Source organism: Labeo rohita, chromosome 19 (genome assembly GCF_022985175.1).
Source record: "Labeo rohita strain BAU-BD-2019 chromosome 19, IGBB_LRoh.1.0, whole genome shotgun sequence".
In the NCBI taxonomy this organism is placed as follows: Eukaryota; Metazoa; Chordata; class Actinopteri; order Cypriniformes; family Cyprinidae; genus Labeo; species Labeo rohita.
The window spans coordinates 19,304,500-19,324,348 of NC_066887.1; the positions used below are offsets into that span (position 1 = coordinate 19,304,500).

A 19,849-nucleotide genomic window follows, 5' to 3' on the forward strand; every position below is an offset into this window, starting at 1 on the left:
ATATGCATTTACAACTACAGAATAAAGTCATGAACCTTTACACCACAGTGTCATATTCTATGATGGAAATGACATTTAAAACATTTTTGGAATTTAATGTCAGACACCAGTGTCCTGCAAGAGCTTTACAGATAAATAAATTTTTATGTATGCTCACCTCCTCATTTATAATAGTCTTGGGGTTTAATCATCATTTAAATGAAAATAACAGAGGTTGAAATGAACTTCTTCACCTACTAAATTTTTAGGTTACCAGTGTTGTCAAAGCCTGTTGTTTTGACTTTTCCCCTTAGGTTCGTGCTTCCTGTAATGATGCTAGACAAACAGTTTTTAAGCTTCAACATGTCTCTCGGTGGGACTGGAGAAACGAATCAACAGACACTGATGGACAGCTGGATTTCAGCCATCAGATTATGTTCCCATTTTTCTTATACAAGGAGGTTGTAATATTTATAAAACACTGGTACTGATACTGTTATGCTACTGTTAAGATTAATCCCTATACAGAATATAATTAACATCCTTTAAGCCACTGCATTAACATCTTTCTCCATGGGACTGGAGGAACAGATTCAATTTCTTGTCATTAGATTTGTTTCCCCCATGTTGCTTATACAACATGGGGGAAACAATTTGTTGCATTTAAACAATAATGTTTAAAAACATTATTCTGTCAAAATAGACCAAACCACATACCTCAGGTACGTGAGGTGTGGAGGATCTCAACTTACTCCCTAACAAGGTTATAGAGCTAAAAAAAAAATGCCGCTGCCCCAAATGAAAAGAAAGGTTAACTTAACTTGAGCAAGTACACCAACCTCCTATTAAACTGAATATATCATCACAAGAAAAAAGACAAACAGGTGCTACTTCCAATTCAACTTTTAAATGTTTATTTATGTTTTATAATACATATTTAATGTTCATACAACCCAACTATGACATTAATTTAATTAATTCTGTACATCTACAACGTTTTCTGAAATTTTTCAAAGTCTTCAAGAGTGGCTAATGCTACTTCTGAGCAGAAAACGTCATCAGGCAGGAACACCAAGCGATCCAAGGAGATGTAGTTGGGTTGAGATGGCTGGTATTGGGCCCGGCCTAAGTACTCTAGAAACAAGTGACGCTCACGGATGCGAAGGAATTTGGCATTAAGGATCTTTGAGAAGTAAAAAAAAAAAAAAAAAAAAAAAATTAGCACAGTACCAAGTAAACTCACATGGAAAATTTTGAATTAACACTTAAAATTCCACAATACACCAGTTATTTCTCATTTCTAATAGAAGTAAATAAACAAACAATACTATGCAAAGCATCTCAGTTAAATTATTCCATCTGTACATACAATCACAACTTTACATTTATAGGGCTTTGAACCAAGCTATTATGAAAAAAAAGAAACAACAAAATGTACCTGTGGAAACTTTGCAATTAATGAGTGTGGAACATCCATGGTGTTGTGAACAAAGTCAAATATTTGGGTGAGTTTTCTTTTATTAGTGGTTAGAACTTTAGGAACTGTAGTCACAATGTGCTGGATTTCATTTCCACGAAACCCAAACTCCAGTTCACAAACCTGGATGAGAGAAATAAATTAATTAGTCACATTTGAATATCACAATTGAGAAAAAAAAAAAAAAAAAAAAGGTACAACTTTTACAAAAGATGTCATTTGTTAACATTACTTAACATATATTGACATATATTAAAGGATTAGCTCACAAATTTACAGATAACGTACTCACCCACCTTGTCATTAAAGATGTTCATGTCAAAGAATTTTTTCAAGTTTTTTGAGGAAAACATTTCAGGTTTTTTCTTCATGTAATGGACTTCTATGGTGCCTCCAAATTTGAACTTCCAAAATGCAGTTTAAATGCGGCTTCAAAGGGAACTAAATGATCCCAACTGAGGAATAAGGGTCTTATCTAGCGAAAGGATCGGTTATTTATCGGTTAAAATTACAGTTTATACAATTTATATACTTTTTAACTTCAAATGCTTGTCTTGTCTAGCTCTGTGTGAACTGCTTTTTTTGGTCATGACAGTTAGGGTACATCTAAATACTCATGTCTCCTCCAACTGCAAGAAAGAAAAAAAAAAAAAAGAAAAAAAAAAATCACTGTTTTTACCCTTTTTTTTTTTTTTTATAAAGGATGTTTGATGATCTTTGCATTTTCACTTTTTAAACTCTGGGTTGGTACTTCTGCAGCGATGTAGTGTTTGAGGTTAAAAAATAAATAAATTGTAAAAAAATGATCGTTTCACTAGATAAAACCCTTCTTCCTCTGCTAGGATTGTTTAGAGCTCTTTGAAGCTGCATTTAAACTGCATTTTGGAAGTTCAAAATTGGATCATAGAAGTCCACTATATGGAGAGAAATCCTGAAATGTTTTCCTCAAAAAAAGAAACATAATTCTTTACAACCGAAGAAAGAAAGACATGAACATTTTAAATGACAAGGGGTGAGTACATTATCTGTAATTTTTTGTTCTGTAAGTGAACTAATCCTTTAACTAACACAAAAGAACATTGAACAATACATTTATTACTCTGTTTAATAATGTTTATTAATGTTAGTTAATGAAAATACAGCCATTCATTGTTTGTTCATGTTAGCTCACAGTGCATTAACTAATGGTAACAAACACAACATGATTTTAATAATTCATTAGTAAATGCTGAACTTAACATCAACTAAGATTAATAAATTAATTTACATTAATAAATTAAACAAATTAACACAGACAAGGCTTAAGCCTAGTTCCAGACTAAAATGGATGTCTGGGCTATTTTAACTGAAAGAAACTTGCACTGACTTATTTTAATATATGTCAGATTCATTGTTTTGTCTCAAGATGTACACCAGTAATTTTTATAATCTAAGTTATATTTCTAAAAACTACCTAATTGTTCTAATTGAACTACGGCCTAATCCTGGTAAAACCGGGCCTATAAATCCTTATAAATCTTAATCTTATTTAATTAACCTTATTGTAAAGTGTTACGAAAAAAATAAATATTTATAATACAGAAAAACAAAATCAACAAAGTGTCAGACCTTTAGATTCTCCTTAATCGGCTCCAAACTGGCACACAGTAGTCTTGGTAGGCGAGTCACAACATCTCGGGTCTAAAAGTAAAAATCATTAAATGTAGCTCTTTTCCAAATGCTAAAGGCCAGTATGAAAATCAGGTAAATTCATCCACTTCATTATTGGTTTAAACAAACAAATGAACAAAAATATTTATATGCATGAGTGGGTCTTAACAGTGACTCTTTTTTGTTCTATAGAAATATACATGTAATTCCACTTTACCTTCTCAGCACTGAGTCCCAACTGCTTTTGGAAAAATCCAAGCCGGTTGTCAAGCCTCTCAACACTGAAGTTAAGCAGGTATGGAGCTTTGCTCACCATAGCAGCCACAGACTGCTTACTGAACTTCTTTGATTTCAAGTAGGCCACCCTTAAAATCAAAAGATTAAAAAGAGAAGGTAACTTTTATGAGGTCTGTGAGGCAGTCTGAGAGACGTTTAAATGTCATGTGAAGGCTCAAATCTTTCTAAAAGCAGCAAATTAGTCTGTAAATATGTTGAGGTCAAAAGTAAACATCCCCCTTTTAGAATCATTAAAAATGTTAATTATATTACCAAAATAAGAGGGATAATACAAAATGCATGTTATTGTTTACTTAGTACTGACCTGAATAATATGTGGGACTCATATGCAACTATTACAGAACATTCAAAAGCTCACTGATGCTCCAAAAAGAAAAAACACGCATTAAGAGCTGGAGGTAAAAACTTTTGAACAGAATGGAGATGTGTACATTTTTCTTATTTTGCCTAAATATCATATTTTTTCATTTAGTACTGCCCTTCAAAGGCTACAGAAGATGTTACATGTTTCCCAGAAGACAAAATAAGTTAAATTTACCCTGATCTTTAAATTCAAAAAGTTTTCACCCCCTGGCTCTAATGCATTGTGTTTCCTTCTGGAGCATCAGTGAGCATTTGAACCTTATCTAACAGTTGCATATGAGTCCCTCAGTTGTCCTCAGTGTGAAAAGATGGATCTTATAATCAGAAAGTCATTGCTGGAAAGGGTTCAAATACACAAAAATGCTAAAAAAAAAAACAAAGAATTTGTGGGATCTGAAGAATTTTTTGAAGAACAACAGGCTGTTCAACTGTTCAGGACCCATGAAAAGATCACTAAACAAAAAAATACACAGCTGTGGATCATTCAGGTAAGATCACAGTATTAGCAATGAAGGGGATGTAAACTTTTGAACTGGGTCATTTTTATAAATTGAATTATTATTTTTCTCTAGTGGACTATATGTAAACATATTTTATGTTAAATGTCTTATTCAGGTCAGTACTAAATAAACAATAACATGCATTTTGTATAAGCACTCTTATTTTGGCAAAATAATTAACGTTTTTAATGATTCTGAAAGGGGGATGTAAACTTTTGATCTCAACTGTATACATATGTGTGTGTGTGTGTGTGTGTGTGTGTGTGTGTGTGTGTGTGTGTGCTTCCTACCTGGCTTCAAGGTTGTCCAGGCTTTCTGTGAGGATGAAGGGGTTCTTGGTGAGCAGTCGCCCCAGTTTAGACTCCTCAACTCCCAGATCCTTGAGGAAGAGCAGTCTGGGTGCAACATCGGCATGGAAGTCAAGTCTAACCAGCATAGAACCCACATTGGGTCTCTGTTCTAGTTCCCAAAGGTTGACACCTGGAAATTGACCAAAAGATTAGACAAACCAAAAATAGTCCAACATAACATACTTAAGATAAGAAACCCACCAAGCTGAACCAGTTTGCTGAGAGTTTCTGATTTATCCACATAAGGTCTGAGTGTGGAAGATTCTGGTGGAAGGGCAGAAGGTACTTGGATCTGGACTGCTTCCTCCTCACTGATTTCCTGAAGTGGAGAAGGACGCACAACTGCATCCAAATCTACAGAAAACAAGACAGAATATTAGCAGGACAATTCAATCAGGGATCCACATGGAAGTAGATAAGTAGTTATAACACATACCTATACTTTGACTATCTGAAAGAGACACTTGGCTTGATATTCGATGCACGTCAGAATTTAATGGCACAACCTCTTTTTGGGCAAGATCAATTTTATTATGGACATCTGGTGAAGCAGCTTGGTGGTCCGTGAAGTGTCTCCATGTCTCTCTGCTGTGTCTCTGTGAGAGTGTGTGGACGAGCGGCTGTCTGGTGCTGTGCCGCAGCAGCATGAGATGTGAGCGCTGATGCAGTGCGCGTGTCGACTGCTGGAGAGCTGCAGATAAAGTCCTCGAGAGCAAAAAACTCACACATCGCTGACAAACATGCATGACGACTGACGAGTTTTCCTGAGTGGAAAAATATGCAGTAATAATATGCGTTACGATGTTATTTCTGGTTATGTGTTACTGTGAAAATACAAATTATTATTATTTTGATTTAGTAACATATACACTGCCGTTCAAAAGTCTGGGAGCAGTAAGACTTCTAATGTTTTTTAAAGAAGTCACTTATGCTCATCAAGGATGCATTTATTTGATCAAAATACAGAAAAAACAATAATGTTGTCAGGTCTTATTACTATATAAAATAATTTTTTCTATTATAATATACTTCAAAATATAATTTATTCCTGTGATGCAGGACTCCAGTCTTAAGTGTCAAATGATCCTTCAGAAATCATTCTAATATGCTGATTTATTATTAGAATTATCTATGCTGGCACCAGTTGTGCTGCCAAACATTTTTTTTTTGTAACCTGTGATAGATACTTTTTTAAGATTCTATGATAAATAAAAAAGTTTAAAAGAACAGCATTTATTCAAAATAGAAATATTTTCTATCAATGTAAGTCTTTGCTATCACTTTTTAATTTATCACATCAATCAATTTAACACATCCTTGCTGAATAAAAGTATTAATTTATTTGAAAGAAGAAATAGAAATTTACTAAACCCCAACGGTAGAGCATATTATTAGAAATGATTTCTTTATTTATTTCTTTTAAATAAATGCTGTTCTTTTTAACGTTTTATTGATTCAAAGAATCCACAAAAATATTAAGCAGCACAACTGTTTCCAGCACTGATAATAAATGAGCATATTAAAATGATTTCTGAAGGATCAGCAGGAATAAATTAATGTATATTCAAACAGAAAAATGTTATTTTACACAGTAATATTTCACAATATTACTTTTCTTTGCGTATTTTTTAATAAACGCAGACTTGATGAGCATAAGAAACTTATTTAAACATTAAAAATCTTACTGATCTCAAACATTTGAACGGCAGTGTACATTTATATTCAAACTTTATGTGACTGACAGTATTGACTCTATTCAGTGGCATTGCAGCAGTCATATGATTAAATCATCAAAGATTCAGTTTATACTACAGCGTTACGGCAGGTACCATATATATATATATCCTAGACATAAGCTGACATCTTTTAAAAATTTGACATTACCTGTTTTCGGAAGTAGCATATAACCTCCTCATGCACAAACCGTAGCTAGTTCGCGTGTTGTTTCCAGTCTTCTTCGCTGGTGATACGCAAATGCATAGTCACAGCGCCCCCTGAGGCACGGATGAATAATTGAAAAACAAATCAGTCAAGTGACAAAGGGATTTATTCATTACTTTTTATTACAAAAATGACATAACACCGTCGTATCAAGTCAGGGCTAAAGGCAAATAACGTGTGTAAGAATAAAGTAAGCAGTTTTCAAGGCATTTAAATAAAGGACTTTACTGCACTGTAACAGATAGTGTTTAATTATTGTGATATACAAAACATAGAGTTGTCACAGGTAACATCGACAAAACCAAAGACCTATGGACTGTTTTAAAAAGTGCTTGCACAATTACAAAAATGATCTTTACAACAAATGGCACAAGATTATTATAACAAATGTATATCACAGTATATAACATTTTATTTTTATTTGTCTGGCTGACAAGCAAAACTAAAACTGCTTTTGGGTAAATGTTCACAGCACTGAAGCTCATGGAGAATTCAGGAAAATAGTGTTGTAGTAGGTTTTTGAAAAAATAAAAACAAAAACAACACGCTGTAGGCCAATACTTCATTCAATATATATTTTTTAAACATACAAACTATGAATTTTTTTTTTTTTTTTTATCTTTGGAGCAGCTAAAATGTTACTCTTTTACGTTTAAACAAAGAAAATACTTTCATGAAAGTAAACACAAGTATGTTGCATGTCAACATGTAATTCAAAGCATGCAAAACAACAGGAACCATTAAATAATGAAACCGAAGCATCTGAAAATGTGATTAAAGAGAGCTGAAGGTTCAAAGCCTTACAACAAACTAAGAGGCAACAGCTGAGCTGTGCAATTTCACTTCAATGATCGCAATTAGATTTGTACTTTCCTATGAACACCTACTACAATTCTGACCGTTTCTGTTTTCTAAGATAAGCACTTTTGTAAGTTCTAAGTCTGAGAACAAAAGCATTACATTTTCAACCTCAACCAGGTTCAGGACCATTTAGTTTTTTTCCCAATGTGCATGCTTGTTTTGAGAAACTGTTAAAAGAAGCACTTTATAAAAGTCTTTTTTGCTTGTGAGACTGAGCACACATGTAGTATGCATGAAAATGCACATGCACTGAAATACATAACACATTATATACAAACAAAACTATTAAAAAGAATAAAATCTGCCAGTGTTGACCATAAAAAGTCTATATAATGTGAAATCTGGGGCCGGGGGTGGCGATGATGTCACTGTAGGGCTCGTCCTGCCTGAGCTCCACTGCCTGCTGTTTCTTTAGCACGAGAAAGCTGTAGAACTTAGCAGCTGCTTGTTTCTTGTTGTTGTTTCTGCACAGATCCAGCAAGCTGATCGATTCTGCTCCGGTCTTAGCAATGACTCTCTGTGGAAAGTGAGAGGAAGCAGTCGAAGGTATTTATGCATATAAAACCATTTTATGCTTCATATTAAATATGCCCGGACAGATCTCATTTATCAAAAAGTCTATGTTTAAATTCTGCCAAACCTGTAAACCATGCAGCATCTGCTGCGTCCTCTTGTTCCACCTCCTCTCCTCCTGATCCTGGTCTCCGCTTTGACCTTCCTCCTCCTTTTAAACACAAATTCAGAAATGAGTGACTCGATCTGATGGTTTAAAACTTAAGTTGTGCTATCATGATGCTTGAGTTATTTGAGTTAGTCTAATTTAACTCATTGATTCTAATTTGAGGTTGTTAAAGCCTCCTCACCTCCTCCTCGTCATCATCATCCTTCTTCTCTTTGCTCTTCTCTCCTATCAGGTCGAGTTCAGGGATGAGCTGTGAGATGTTGGTTGGTTCCTCAGGTGGAAGGTCCACCGGCTGCATGTTCACGTGCCTTGTGGACACAATGGAGGAACGATCGTCCTCAAGCATCTGTGAGAAAACAAGCAAGAGAATTAACAAACCACATACAGTGACCCACACTAAAAATCTGAGATTTAAAATCTCACAGGTAAGGCAGGCTCTGTGTCCTGGGCTTTGCGCTTTTGTCCACGGGGTCCAGATGGAGGAGGCATGACGGATTCATCCAGGGTTGTGCGACTGCCCTCCATGGCTGAAGCCTGCAGAACACTGGGCTCTTCCAGGATGGTCTGGTCTGCAAAAAACCAAACATGGGCATTTGAGACATACTAGAGAACTACTGATGAAGGTCTGGTGTCGGTAAAGTTGGTATGCTCACCAAGGTTATATTTATTTGATCAAGATGAGTCAGCCTCTCTTACCAATGATGTCTCGTTGCTGAGATAGAGCCTCTTCTCGTGGCACCTCAGGGTTCTCCAGGTCTTTAAGGAACTCATCCAAGCTGTCTGCTTCTCCACCCTTTCTTCTCTTCCTCAGTTCATCGGGCACCAGTGGGGTCAGGCAGCGTGTGAACATCTACACAGAGAAGTAGAGCTGGTCTCAGGACAGATGATACTAGAAAAGATTTCTAATAAAGTTTCTGTTTGGCACTTCAGCATTGTCTAATGGCAAGACTACAAAAAACTGTCAAAATAAGTTGTTTTAATAGATTTCCGTGTAAAATTATGAGTAAAAGAGTGCCAAAAAACAGCCACATCCAAGGCCACTTATGTAGTTTGTTGCATTAAAGCCTCTATTAATGTCTCACAGCTTGTTCCAGAGATCTTTCCTGACCTTGAGCAGTCTGCTGTTCCAGAGGGGCTGAGCTGGCAGAGAGAAGAGCTTCTCCACTCCTCCTGTTTCCTTCCACATCATCAGCTTCTTGGTGGGGGGAGCCAGATCCAGAGTGGTGACAATGTCAGAGTAGTCACTCAGCTGGGCACGGATGGTCTTACTGTCCAGCTCCTTCACACTGTCCACAATCAGCTTCCTCTTTCTTTTTGCTTTGGTTTCCTTCACTAATATTATAAGAGGATAACACTTTATTTTTAAGGCCCAGTTCTCACTAGTAACTAGTTGCTTATGAGCATGCATATTACTAGCATATTGGTTGTTTATTAGTACTTACAGAATAAAAATGAATGCCCTATTCTGTATGACCATGTTCTAGATCCCTGAAAGGGATAGTTCACCCAAAAATGAAAAATCTGTCATTAATTACTCAGCCTCATGTCGTTTCAAACATGTAAAACCTTCATCTTCCTCAAACACAAATTAAAATATTCTTGCTAAAATCCGAGAGCTCTCTGACCCTCCATTGACAATGGTTAAAGCCCAGAAACGTAGTAAGAACATGTGACATCAGTTGTTTAACCGTAATTTTACAAAGCTATGAGAATACTTTTTGTGGGCAAAGAAAACAAAAATAACAACTTTTTAATGATGTCCTTGCTATGTTTCTGTGTCTAGACTATGGTAGTTCCCTTGCTGTTTATAGAGGGTCAGAGAGCCCTCTTAATTTGTGTTCTGAAGATGAACAAAGGTCTTACGAGTTTGGAACAACATGAGGGTGAGTAATTAATGACAGAATTTTCATTTTTGGGTGAACTATAACCCGACACAATACCTAAACTTAACAACTACCTTATTAACTATTAATAGGCAAAAAATTAGGAGTTTACTGAGGGAAAACTCTTAGTTAATATTGAATATGTGTTCCCTATTCTAATGTGTTACCTATAAGGATATAGTCTGATACAAGGCATTTAAGACAACAAAAATTATGTTTGTTTGCAAGAGATGTTCAGGTACATTGGGACAAAACGCAAGGGAGATTTCACCTGAAAATGAAAATTCTGTCATCATTTACTCACCCTGAAATCATTCTCTATGCCTGACTTTCTTCTGTGGAACAGAAATAAAATATTTTAAAGAATGTTGGTAACTAAATGGTTTTAGCTCCCAGCAATGCTGATTATCAACATTTTTCAAATATCTTCAAACATTTTTTAAAATATAATTTATTGTATTCTTTTGTTCAGCAAAAATAAAAATACAGACAATTCGGAATGACACAAGGGTGAGTAAATGATGACAGAATATTCATTTTTGGTTGGAAGTTTTTGAATGTATAAGGGCTCAACAAAACTCAACAAAAAAAACCTCAATAAAACAAAACCTTAAGAAAAGTAAAAGGTAAAAAACCATTAAAAACCTAATAAATTATTTGTTATTTTTAATATTGTAATTTTTTTGGAAAATGATGGCATGGTGACTTGTTTATTATTTTAAATATGATTAATTAATCATAATTATAATTGTTTATATAATTCATATGATAATGAATAATTATAAAATATAAAATATTATAAATTAATGTGGTGTACAGTAAAATTTGTTAATAATTTTTTTCCAAAACTTAAAGGGGATATCGGATGCAAAATTCATTCAGAGACATGCACTAAAATGGGTTGCTATGAACAGAGCTGTTTTTGACCAGGAAAAAGAGTGTTTGAAAAAGAGTGAAGATCCTAAAGATCCTAAAGCAACTTATGGAAAATGGGCATCCAACATCCCCTTTAAAAGAGAAGTCCACTTCCAGAACAACAATTCACAAATAATTTACTCACCCCCTTGTCATTCAAAATGTTAATGTCTTTCTGTCTTCAGCCGTGAAGAAATTATGTTTTTTTAAGGAAAGCATTTCAGGAATTTTCTCCATATATATAGTGCCCCGATTTTGAACTTTCAAAATGTAGCTCAAATGGCTCTGAACGATCCCAGCCAAGGAAGAAGGGTCTTATCTAGCAAAACGATCAGTAATTTTTTTTGGAAAATAAAATTTGTATACTTTTTAAGCACAAAAGCTTGTGTAGCACAGGCTCTGGGATGCGCGTTCACGACGCTACGTACTACTGAATCACGTCGAAAGGTCACACGGAACTACAGACCCAGTGTTTACAAAGCGAACCCCCAAAGACTAACAAAGTGTAAGTAAGTCAAACGCTGTTTACAAACAAAAAGGTACAACAATAATGTCGGATGATTCTGAAGTTGTAGGAGAAAATAAAATGGAGTTTTTCGCCATACTCTGCACAGACAATGAACTTAAGACGTGATTCGTAGTAGTGATGGGAAGTTCGGATCATTTTACCGACTCGGACCTTTGAGTCTCATTCAGCAAATTGAATGAATCTTTTTCGAGTCATTTCTTCATTTCGTTTATTTTAGCAAAATATAATTAAAATGTTATGTGTTACTTCCCTGACACATCCACTGCTTACACAAACGTTGATCACACTACAAACAAGACACAACTATAAAACTATAAGAAATAGAAAAGATTAATTCATTGTTTACCTGGGTCTTTAGTCTATGATTCGTTCACCTCACCTCTTATCTGACAAGTTTTTGAGTTTGAATCATTCATTCATCACGTGACAGCCCCATAAGCTCAACCAATGCAGTGTGAGCTGGAAAAAAAGAATTGATTAGCTCATCTCTCGAGTCTTCGGGTTTGAGTTGTTCGTTCATCACATGACAGCCCCATAAAATGAACGAACGACTCGAAAAACCCGAAGACTCAAAACAGGTGAACTAATTCCAGTACAGAACCTAATAGGATGTTGCACATGCGCGACTGAACAAATCACTCCCTGAGATGACTCGTTCTTCCTGAGTCACATTAAAGATTCATTCAAAATGAATGCATCGTTGAAGAATGACACATCACTAATTCGTAGCATCGTGGACGCGCATCCCAGAGCCCGTTCTACACAAGCTTTTGTGCTTAAAAAGTATACAAATTTTTATTTTTCAAAAAGAAAAAAAAATGACAGATCGTTTCGCTAGATAAGACCCTTCTTCTTCACCTGGGATCGTTTAGAGCTCTTTGAAGCTGCATTTAAACTACATTTTGGAAGTTTAAAACCGGGGCACCAATGAAGTCCATTAGATGGAGAAAAATCTTGAAATGCTTTCCTCAAAAACCATAACTTCTTTACGACTGAAGACAGAAAGACATGAACATCTTGGATGACAAGGGGGTGAGTAAATTATTTGTAAATTGTTATTCTGGAAGTGGAGTTCTCCTTTAAGTCATGGCAATCAACTAAAGTCAACATTTGAAGTGGATCAAATAAGTTAATCAAAGTTGTCCTAAGACAAGAACAGGTATAATTTTGGTTTTAGGACAACTTTGATGAAAGGTTTTGATCCACATTAAATGCTGACTGCTGTAAACTATTTTACCTTGGTGACATACTTAAAGCAGAAACTATATGATCAGACATATAAGACATAAGACATAGTCATAATTCTAGTGACAGTTTGTTAACTGGCCAACCTTATTGTTGAGCCTTGTATAACTGCATTACTACTATTCCTCTGTTCTGGCTGACCTGTGATGTCGATGGGCTCCAAAGCAAAGGCCTCTTCCTCATTATGGACTAGGGTGGTCTGTTCAGTCTGGTCTGTCATGGTGGGCAGCTGCTCCACAGGACCAGAATCAGGACTGTCTGGGCCTCCAGCCGCTATTGAACAAAATGCAAAAATGTAATTATTATGCATAGTACCAAACACGTAACATATAACATCATTATGTTATACGCATTCTTACGTGAAAGGTTGTCAAAATCATCATCGTCATCTCCACCGTGGTCCTGGGGCATCATCACACCCTCAGTGATAGCCGGAGGGTCATCAAAAATACCACCTCCATCCTCGTTACTAAGCAGCTTGTCCACTGTAGGTACAGAAAGCGGTCAGCTCAGTCTCACCGGACGCTTGTTAATGCACTGCAGTGTGTAAGTGCTTATGGATGGCTCTCTTACCCAGCATGCCTCCCTCTGTGCTCTCCATAGGGTTGTCTCCAAAGTCATCCTTGTACTGGTCGTACTCTAGGTGATTGGACTTGTCAGCAATCTGTCCGCTACTTGATTCTGACTCTAGCAGCAGGTTAGACGCAGACGCCCCATGGATGATGTCCACTTCAAATGCACCTTCCTCTCGCATCATTTCTCGGTCATCCATCCCAAAATCAGCTGTCGAGGAAAATAAGTTATCTACTGTATGAGGACAATGCGATGTTAGTGCATAATCATTTTAAACAATAAAAACAATTCCATGAGTGCATATGCCATACCAAAATCATTCTCCTGCAGCAGATTGAGGTTTCCCACTTCTTCTCGCATGGTGATCTCCTCCACACGTGACTGATTCAGGGTGAACTGTTGAGCAACGTCTATGTCGCTGCAATCCACAACACAAGAAAGGGTCAACACTGATTACATGCAAGTCTAACTACATTTATACATTTAGCCTTTGATATCTTCAAGTTAAAGCCAAACATACTCCAGGTCTGGAAGAGGCTGATCAAAGTCGTGAAATTCTTCGGGTAATGTGATGGCGTTGTAGGCAGCTTCACGATTCTCCTCAGGCAGGTCGACCACACCTGTGTCAAACAGTCCACAATATATTATCTCTTGCTTGTATAACAGGACCAACTTCTTATGTAGTCCAGCCACAACTTACCTGGGCGAAAAGCCATTTTAATCTTAATAAAAGCCTCATTGCAGTCCGCCAGCAGGTACTTGGCTTTTCTGTGGTAGATCCTCACTACGCCCAGAAGTAAGTGACCGGATGTACGGAGAGCCATTTTTACCTATCAAATTAAGCAAATATTATAAATAAATGGAGCTGCTATAGAGCTACTCGGTCATGATGTCAATTTAAAAGCCAACCCAGAAAGAATTTCTGATGAGATTTTTAGAATAGCGGCTTTTGATTTATAAGTAGAATAAGGTCTGTGATTACATTACTGAACATTACTGAAGAGATTTTCACTGTTTGTTCTACACATAATTTAAAGTAGCTATGTTTGCATGCCCACAAATATTTCGTTTATAATCAGATTGATGGGTGAAATGGACAGAAAAGCCTTTGTGTAAACATTTAAATCCATCCGATTGAGCTTGATCTGAATTAAATTGATTGGATTTACTGCATTGTACCGGATTGTACTATATGTACTTTTAATAATAAAAATAAACTGTAATAGTATCTCAATATTACCAAAATAGCCCTGGTACAGAGCTGAAATAATCTGAACCACAGGGAAAAAATGTAAACAAATATGTGAATTGGATTGCAATGTTTACGGTTCATATAAACAGAGCTTTCAGAATTTTAAATCAGATTGGATTCATTCCGATTGAGCATTGTGGATGTAAACATAACTAGTCATACCTTGTTTGGGTTGTAGGACTACAAACTGAACTGTACTATTACTCTCAACAGGTCTGGAAGGCATTTTAAGCTTTGTCATGGCATTTAAAAACAAATAAAGAAAAAATGGAATCCACAAGAAACATGGACAAAAATAAACCTGAACAGCATGATTTCAAGAGAATCCATTAACCTTTGGAGAGATGATGCTCTCTACACTGCTCTCCAGATTGCACTCAAACACATGTGCTTTGGTCAGCTTCTTATCCCAGTGGGCCGCTAGCCAGATTTTGGCCAGCGGCCCACGTTTACTGAGGACAAAGTGGGCGTAGAACATCGTCCCTGCACCTTCTCACACTGAGGTGGTGGGGGACGCTGAACCTGCAGGATAAAATGATACTGGTGTTAGGCACAATTTGTTTAAAAGGTGATGTGTTTTTTTTAACGTTATGTTAAACAACTTTTCTTTATACCAGAGAAAACTTCAACTAATCAAGCCATACTTGGTTTAAATCCCTTGATTTCCTCCTAGATCTGTGGCGGTATCAAAACATTGCTGTTTGTTTGAAATTCAATAACTTCTTTCTGTCATAAAATACACTACCAGTCAAAAGTTTTGAACAGTAAGGTTTTCAATGTTTTTTTTTTTTTTTTTTTAAGAAGTCTCTTCTGCTCATCAAACCTGATCCAAAGCAAAACCAGTAAAAACATTTAGCATATTGTTTATTTTTACCATTTAAAATATGTTTTCTATTTTAATATATTTGAAAATGCAATTTACTCCTGTGATTTCAAAGCTGAAATTTTAGTATCATTACTCCAGTCACATGATCCTTCAGAAATCATTCAAATATTATGATTTGCTGCTCAAAAAACATTTATTATTATTATTATTATTATGCTGAAAACAGTTGAGTAAAATTTTTTCAGGTTTCTCTGATGAATAGAAAGTTAAGAAGAACAGCATTTATCTGAAATACAAATATTTTGTAACATTATAAAAGTCCTTATCAGCACTTTTGATCAGGTTCAAATGTCCTTGCTAAATAAAAGTATTAATTTCCATAATTCCATTGCTTTTGAATGGTTTAGTGTTACAAACGCTTTTTATTACAGATAAATGCTGATCTTTGTGTCTTTTGATTGATCAAAAATTACTCAAATGTTTTAAATATTGATAATAATAATAATAATAATAATAAAAACTATTTCTTGAACAGCAAATCAGCATATTAGAATGATCTCTGAAGGATCATGTGACAGTGAAGACTGGAGTAATGAATGCTGAAAATTTAGCATTGATCACAAATAAATTACATTTTAAAATATATTCAAATAAAAAGCAGTTATTTTAAATAGTAAAAGTATTTCACAATATTACTGTTTTTGCTGTACTTTGGATCAAATAAATGCAACTTTCTGTTCAAAAACTTTTGACTGGTAGTGTGCAACCAACATTCAATTAAGTTTCTTAAGGTATTCTTTGTAATTTCATGTATCCATGTTTAGTTTGTTAGGGCTGAACCTTTAAATAAAGTCATTCTAAAACTTACTGTAGTTTGCATTTTCATTACTACACATTTAGTCATGAACCAAATATGCTATTTATTAAATCGGTTTCGTATGTGTTGTTGATGAAACCGTTTCACAAATTTTAAAATCGATGGATGTTGTTATTTAGGTGTCTTCTTGCCTTGTTGGGTGTTTATCAGAAATGTTGAGTAATATGAGATTAGATTAAAGACAGCAGTCATAATTTTAGCAAATCCATTTAGTGTATTATATATTTATTTATAATTATAATTTCCCATTACATTTTTTAAAATTTCTGGTAATGCGTTTGATGTCTTTTGGTGAAAATGCATTAAGTAATTTATAGTTTTTTTTTTTATGAATTATGTAATATTTTTATTAAAATAATTATCTTAATGTAACGTATTCCTAAATATCCTCTCAGCACATATAGATGGGTGTGTGACTGCAAGTGATGCCGGGGCCTGTGTGATGCGCACACTTGACTAATGCACTGTGACCAAACAGTATCAGCGCACCTCTGCACTTTTATTATTCAGCTCGCAATGGTGTTATTGCAATATGTATGTTTCTACAAAATGTACGATAAATGTAATAACTGTTAATAATGTCATACGTTTTGGAAAACTGCAGCTATAGAAGAGCTAATAAGCTAACGGTCTGCTGTCGCGAGATCAACATCTGCCTGGAATTTGTACTGCGGCGCGCGCCATGTGCGTATTTTGCTCGTGCTTTGCACACGCAAAGATGCCAAACGCAATCTTCACGCAAGTCAGTTTTAGCGCTAATTACGATTTTTTTGTGAAAACATAAAGACGTGATGTTTCACAGCGTCTGTCATTTGTCGCTGGTGTAGGGAAGGAGGATGGAATTTTCTAGCAAGTTGCATGACGATATCGAATGGTTATGATTCCAATGCATGCACTTAAATGCGTTTTTATGTATGCTTTCGCCGAAAGTACTTACGCGGAACGGTCCTATCGTAGCTTTCCGTTTTTAGTAACCGTATCTAGGGTACCTTTCTCACCCTCCTCCCACTGTACAGTTTCACTAAAACAAACAAAATGGCGACGCCCCCCTCCCGCCGAGAGCTCCTTTTAAAACGAGCTGGATGTTAATGAGGGAAACTGATGCTTATACTGGATGCATCACAGACACACGCAGTACAGCAAACACTGAAAAAATTAAAAGAATGAAAACAAAATGCAGTTTTTATTATTACAAATCCACATGGCTGTATTTTCTATTTTTTCCCTCATGAATGTTATTCTGGTGGAGCTAGACAATTATTATAGTTGAGGCAAACGCTCAGTCAAACATTAAAATGGGCCCTGTATTTAGTAAGGTAGAAATAACTTTCTCTGAAATCTGAATTCTTGTTTGTCACTTGTGTTTATGTTTGTCATGTTTGTTTATTGTACTGATGTTTTTCTTTTCTCACTGTAAAAGCGACCTTGAGCACTGGAGATGCACTATATAAATACAATATTATATTGTTATTATTATTATTCCGAAAAAAACAAGTTGCTATTTTTATGTTACTAACAGTGATGATGAGAATGTTTATAGCAAAGACATACGTTGCTTTATCAGTATTCTTGAAACTGTGACATCTAAGGTTTAGAGCAACGAAAACTGTATGTACACAATAGCGATTCAAACGATTCAAGTTGATGAATAACCCTAATTTACAGTGGAGTTGTCAAAAGATCAGTCTTTACAATTCGCGATCTCTTGGAAATGAAAATGAAAATGCACAAACACGCTATACAAGAAGACAAATTACTACTGCCATGAACAGCTATGGAAGTCGGAGTCTTCATAATAAGTGTTTTTAATATATAACCTATTAATTTTTCACAGTTAGTTCAGTTTAATGCCCAGAAAATCATTTCATAGCCACCAGATGGTGCTCACACTCCATGCAAGTACTTGTTTGATGCTGCCTCACACTCCTTAATGGATGAATAAAGCACTATGAATAAACATAAGCTTAATGCATTTCATATCTGTTGGAGATCTTGTGAATTTCTATTTACTCCTTTTTACCAATATGGCGGTGAACAAAACTTACCATCAAGACTTTAAAGCATTTCTACAGTCTACTCTATAGGGTCTGTTTATATAAAAACTACAATAACATGACATTCATTACTGTAAGAAATGTGAAGAACCACAATACTAGGTGTTTTTTCACCAAAGTGCAGTTCTTGTGTCAAATAAGGTTTAAGGGTAAAGAACCAGGACACAGTGTTCTAACCACTAATGCCAAACTGTGTTAGACTCGAATAGATTTGATTCAATTTATGTTACCCAGATAGCACACTTACATCTGTAAGATGTCTGTTAAAGATCACTTGATCTGAAAGCATCTGCTGTGTACAAACATCTGACAGACATCTGTAAGATGTCAGTTTTACATGGATTCTAAATCATAAACATCTTAAAGACATCTGATAGATGTCTATTTGACATCTGATAGGAAACGTCCTATAAACATCTAGCAGATGAGCAAACACTAAAAATATGTCTTGCAGATGTAAATGCAGACGTCAAATAGACATCTCTGTGATGTACCTGTGCTATTAGGGTATTGTGTACCCAGATGGCACACGTTCGTCTGCAAGATGTTAAAGATCACTTGATCTGGAAAGCATCTGCTGTGTACAAACATCTGACAGACATCTGTAAGATGACAGTTTCACATACATTCTAAATCATAAACATCTTAAAGACATCTAATAGATGTCTATTTGACATCTGATAGGAAACGTCTTATAAACGTATTGCAGATGAGCAAACACTAAAAAATATGTCGTGCAGATGTAAATGCAGACGTCAAATAGATGTCTCTGTGATGTACGTGTGCTATCAGGGTAGAGGTACAGAATGGCAAGGAATAGTTTTATTTACTCCCTTTGAAAAAATTGCAGCTTGTTAGGTTCATTTACCTGAAATAAACTTTAACTGTGACAAGAAATTAAACTGCTTGGCAAAATACTACTTTGTAGTATTTATTTGAGAACAAACCTATTGCAAGTGTAGAATAAAATTTGGATGGAGGACAAAAATGTTTGTGGCAGTTGTGCTGAAAGGAAAGTCAGATTACAGTTCTTTGTTCGTGTAACTGTTTGACAGGGAGTTATTTGGCAAGATGTTGTGGTGCTGTAACTTTGTTGTGAAGTAAAATTTTGATAATAGTGTTGAAAACCTAACCCTGACCTAATATTTTATACCCTTTCAGATATAGAATATTGGCTTTTTTTTCAATTAATCTAGACAAATTAACAAGTATGTCAAAAACATATTCTACAGAGCCATCACCTTCATGTAGAGTGAACCTAAGGTGAATGTGTTCTGCTGTTTGGTGCATATGAGCCATGCATGATGCCCTTACGTTGTCCTTTGCTTTTAATGACAATAGCGCTACCTCTTAAAGTATTTTGCATAAATCACTGGTGCTTTGAGGAATGAATAGGGACAGTCATTTCCAGCATATTACCATTACCTTTAGGGTGAGGGGTTTCCTAGTCTAAGAATATGAATTTCCATTACTCCTCTATGACAACCAAATTGCTTACTTTTAATTGGAAATGATCATAACTCTCTTGTGAGCTTTACTTTGGAGGGCTTTGTCATGCATTTATTCTCATATGGTGCCCACAGTGTCGGTCCAGA

The 19,849-nt window shown here is 35.5% G+C and overlaps 2 protein-coding genes across 2 annotated transcripts; both read right to left on the reverse strand.

The window, feature by feature from the left end:
* Nucleotides 1-876: 876 nt before the first annotated feature.
* Nucleotides 877-6,615, reverse strand: mterf3 (mitochondrial transcription termination factor 3). The gene is made up of 8 exons (XM_051137247.1): nt 6,501-6,615; nt 5,053-5,380; nt 4,818-4,970; nt 4,557-4,746; nt 3,324-3,471; nt 3,065-3,136; nt 1,418-1,579; nt 877-1,162 (listed from the first exon to the last, which is right to left on the reverse strand). The coding sequence occupies exons 2-8, from the start codon at nt 5,360-5,362 to the stop codon at nt 968-970; spliced, it is 1,230 nt and encodes a 409-aa protein (XP_050993204.1). The 5' UTR covers nt 5,363-5,380; nt 6,501-6,615; the 3' UTR covers nt 877-967.
* A 30-nt stretch (nt 6,616-6,645) lies between these two features.
* Nucleotides 6,646-17,260, reverse strand: rad21b (RAD21 cohesin complex component b). The gene is made up of 14 exons (XM_051137242.1): nt 17,138-17,260; nt 14,832-15,019; nt 13,946-14,075; nt 13,766-13,865; nt 13,557-13,663; nt 13,246-13,455; nt 13,032-13,157; nt 12,814-12,945; nt 9,209-9,432; nt 8,797-8,950; nt 8,524-8,669; nt 8,282-8,446; nt 8,059-8,142; nt 6,646-7,935 (listed from the first exon to the last, which is right to left on the reverse strand). Exons 2-14 carry the CDS (start codon nt 14,973-14,975, stop codon nt 7,744-7,746), a joined length of 1,914 nt encoding a protein of 637 aa, XP_050993199.1. The 5' UTR covers nt 14,976-15,019; nt 17,138-17,260; the 3' UTR covers nt 6,646-7,743.
* Nucleotides 17,261-19,849: the final 2,589 nt, after the last annotated feature.

What these genes read in the sequence shown, in the direction of transcription:
- mterf3 (XM_051137247.1), bottom strand. Translation starts at nt 5,362, where the DNA reads ATGCATGTTTGTCAGCGATGTGTGAGTTTTTTGCTCTCGAGGACTTTA. An exon ending in CTGGACAACCTTGAAGCCAG is followed by an intron (nt 3,472 to 4,556) that starts GTAGGAAGCACA and finishes TTTGATTTTAAG; the next exon opens with GGTGGCCTACTTGAAATCAA. An exon ending in TAATTGCAAAGTTTCCACAG is followed by an intron (nt 1,163 to 1,417) that starts GTACATTTTGTT and finishes TACTTCTCAAAG; the next exon opens with ATCCTTAATGCCAAATTCCT.
- rad21b (XM_051137242.1), bottom strand. Translation starts at nt 14,975, where the DNA reads ATGTTCTACGCCCACTTTGTCCTCAGTAAACGTGGGCCGCTGGCCAAA. An exon ending in GGAACAGCAGACTGCTCAAG is followed by an intron (nt 8,951 to 9,208) that starts GTCAGGAAAGAT and finishes TTCTCTGTGTAG; the next exon opens with ATGTTCACACGCTGCCTGAC. An exon ending in ATGATGATGACGAGGAGGAG is followed by an intron (nt 8,143 to 8,281) that starts GTGAGGAGGCTT and finishes TGTGTTTAAAAG; the next exon opens with GAGGAGGAAGGTCAAAGCGG.